Here is a 1,304-nt window from a genome sequence, read left to right as displayed (position 1 = left end):
GTGTGTGTGTGTGTGTGTGTGTGTGTGTGTGTGTGTGTGTGTGTGTGTGTGTGTGCGCGCGCGCACACACGCGAGGCCCCCGGCGGTAGTACGCCAGACACGCCCTAGTTTCCTGGGCGGCGGGCGGGTCAGCGGCTCCCCAGAGCATTAATACACTCTGAAATAATCCAGCAAAACCCGCCACCATTTCCTTGTCGATTGTTGAGTATACGTAGACATATACATTACATACTGCACCGGAGTATGTTCAGGACTGAAGTACAGTATACATGTTGGCTGGTGAGTATAAGCTAGTGTGGTGGGTTTAAGAACCGTGGCGCAGTTGGTGGACCCATCAACAAGTTGGCAACCCACACACTCCACTACAGCTGACTGTCTCGGTCATCACAGATTGATTGATATAGATTAAGCCACCCTAAGAGGTGGCACGGGCATGAATAGCCCGTAAACGGTCATCGCATGAGTGAGAGCGGTCATCGCAAGAGTGAGAGCGGTCATCGCAAGAGTGAGAGCGGTCATCACAAGAGTGAGAGCGGTCATCACAAGAGTGAGAGCGGTCATCGCAAGAGTGAGAGCGGTCATCACAAGAGTGAGAGCGGTCATCACAGGAGTGAGAGCGGTCATCACAAGAGTGAGAGCGGTCATCGCAAGAGTGAGAGCGGTCATCACAAGAGTGAGAGCGGTCATCGCAAGAGTGAGAGCGGTCATCACAAGAGTGAGAGCGGTCATCACAGGAGTGAGAGCGGTCATCACAAGAGTGAGAGCGGTCATCGCAAGAGTGAGAGCGGTCATCGCAAGAGTGAGAGCGGTCATCACAAGAGTGAGAGCGGTCATCACAAGAGTGAGAGCGGTCATCACAAGAGTGAGAGCGGTCATCACAAGAGTGAGAGCGGTCATCGCAAGAGTGAGAGCGGTCATCACAAGAGTGAGAGCGGTCATCACAAGAGTGAGAGCGGTCATCGCAAGAGTGAGAGCGGTCATCACAAGAGTGAGAGCGGTCATCACAAGAGTGAGAGCGGTCATCACAAGAGTGAGAGCGGTCATCACAAGAGTGAGAGCGGTATACATGACCCCGGACCGGAACCGCTGTGACTCACTCACTGCCCCTCACCTTCACTAACAATACAAGTGGTAACGTGTATACACCGCCACCTTCAGTAATACGGCCTTAAGTCAAGTGTGAAGGATAACTCTCTATATACCTTCCCATAAGGCGGGTTCGGCTCTAGTTCCTCCTCCACTCAATACATGGCTCTCGTATACAAGATGAAAAATGTAATTATAAATTTATCGTTATTTACCTA

At 51.7% G+C, this 1,304-nt stretch overlaps 1 protein-coding gene across 1 annotated transcript; it reads left to right on the top strand.

The window, feature by feature from the left end:
- Positions 1 to 459: 459 nt before the first annotated feature.
- Positions 460 to 1,092, top strand: LOC138350880 (melatonin-related receptor-like). Its single transcript, XM_069302329.1, has one exon. It carries the CDS (start codon positions 460 to 462, stop codon positions 1,090 to 1,092), a length of 633 nt encoding a protein of 210 aa, XP_069158430.1.
- Positions 1,093 to 1,304: the final 212 nt, after the last annotated feature.

The sequence above is a fragment of the Procambarus clarkii genome, chromosome 47 (genome assembly GCF_040958095.1).
Source record: "Procambarus clarkii isolate CNS0578487 chromosome 47, FALCON_Pclarkii_2.0, whole genome shotgun sequence".
NCBI lineage: Eukaryota > Metazoa > Arthropoda > Malacostraca > Decapoda > Cambaridae > Procambarus > Procambarus clarkii.
The sequence above is the reverse complement of the archived record's forward strand: the minus strand, read 5'-3'. Positions and strand labels throughout refer to the sequence as shown.

Bases quoted from the DNA above. Each gene is read 5' to 3' on its own strand.
- LOC138350880 (XM_069302329.1), top strand. From the start codon at position 460: ATGAGTGAGAGCGGTCATCGCAAGAGTGAGAGCGGTCATCGCAAGAGT.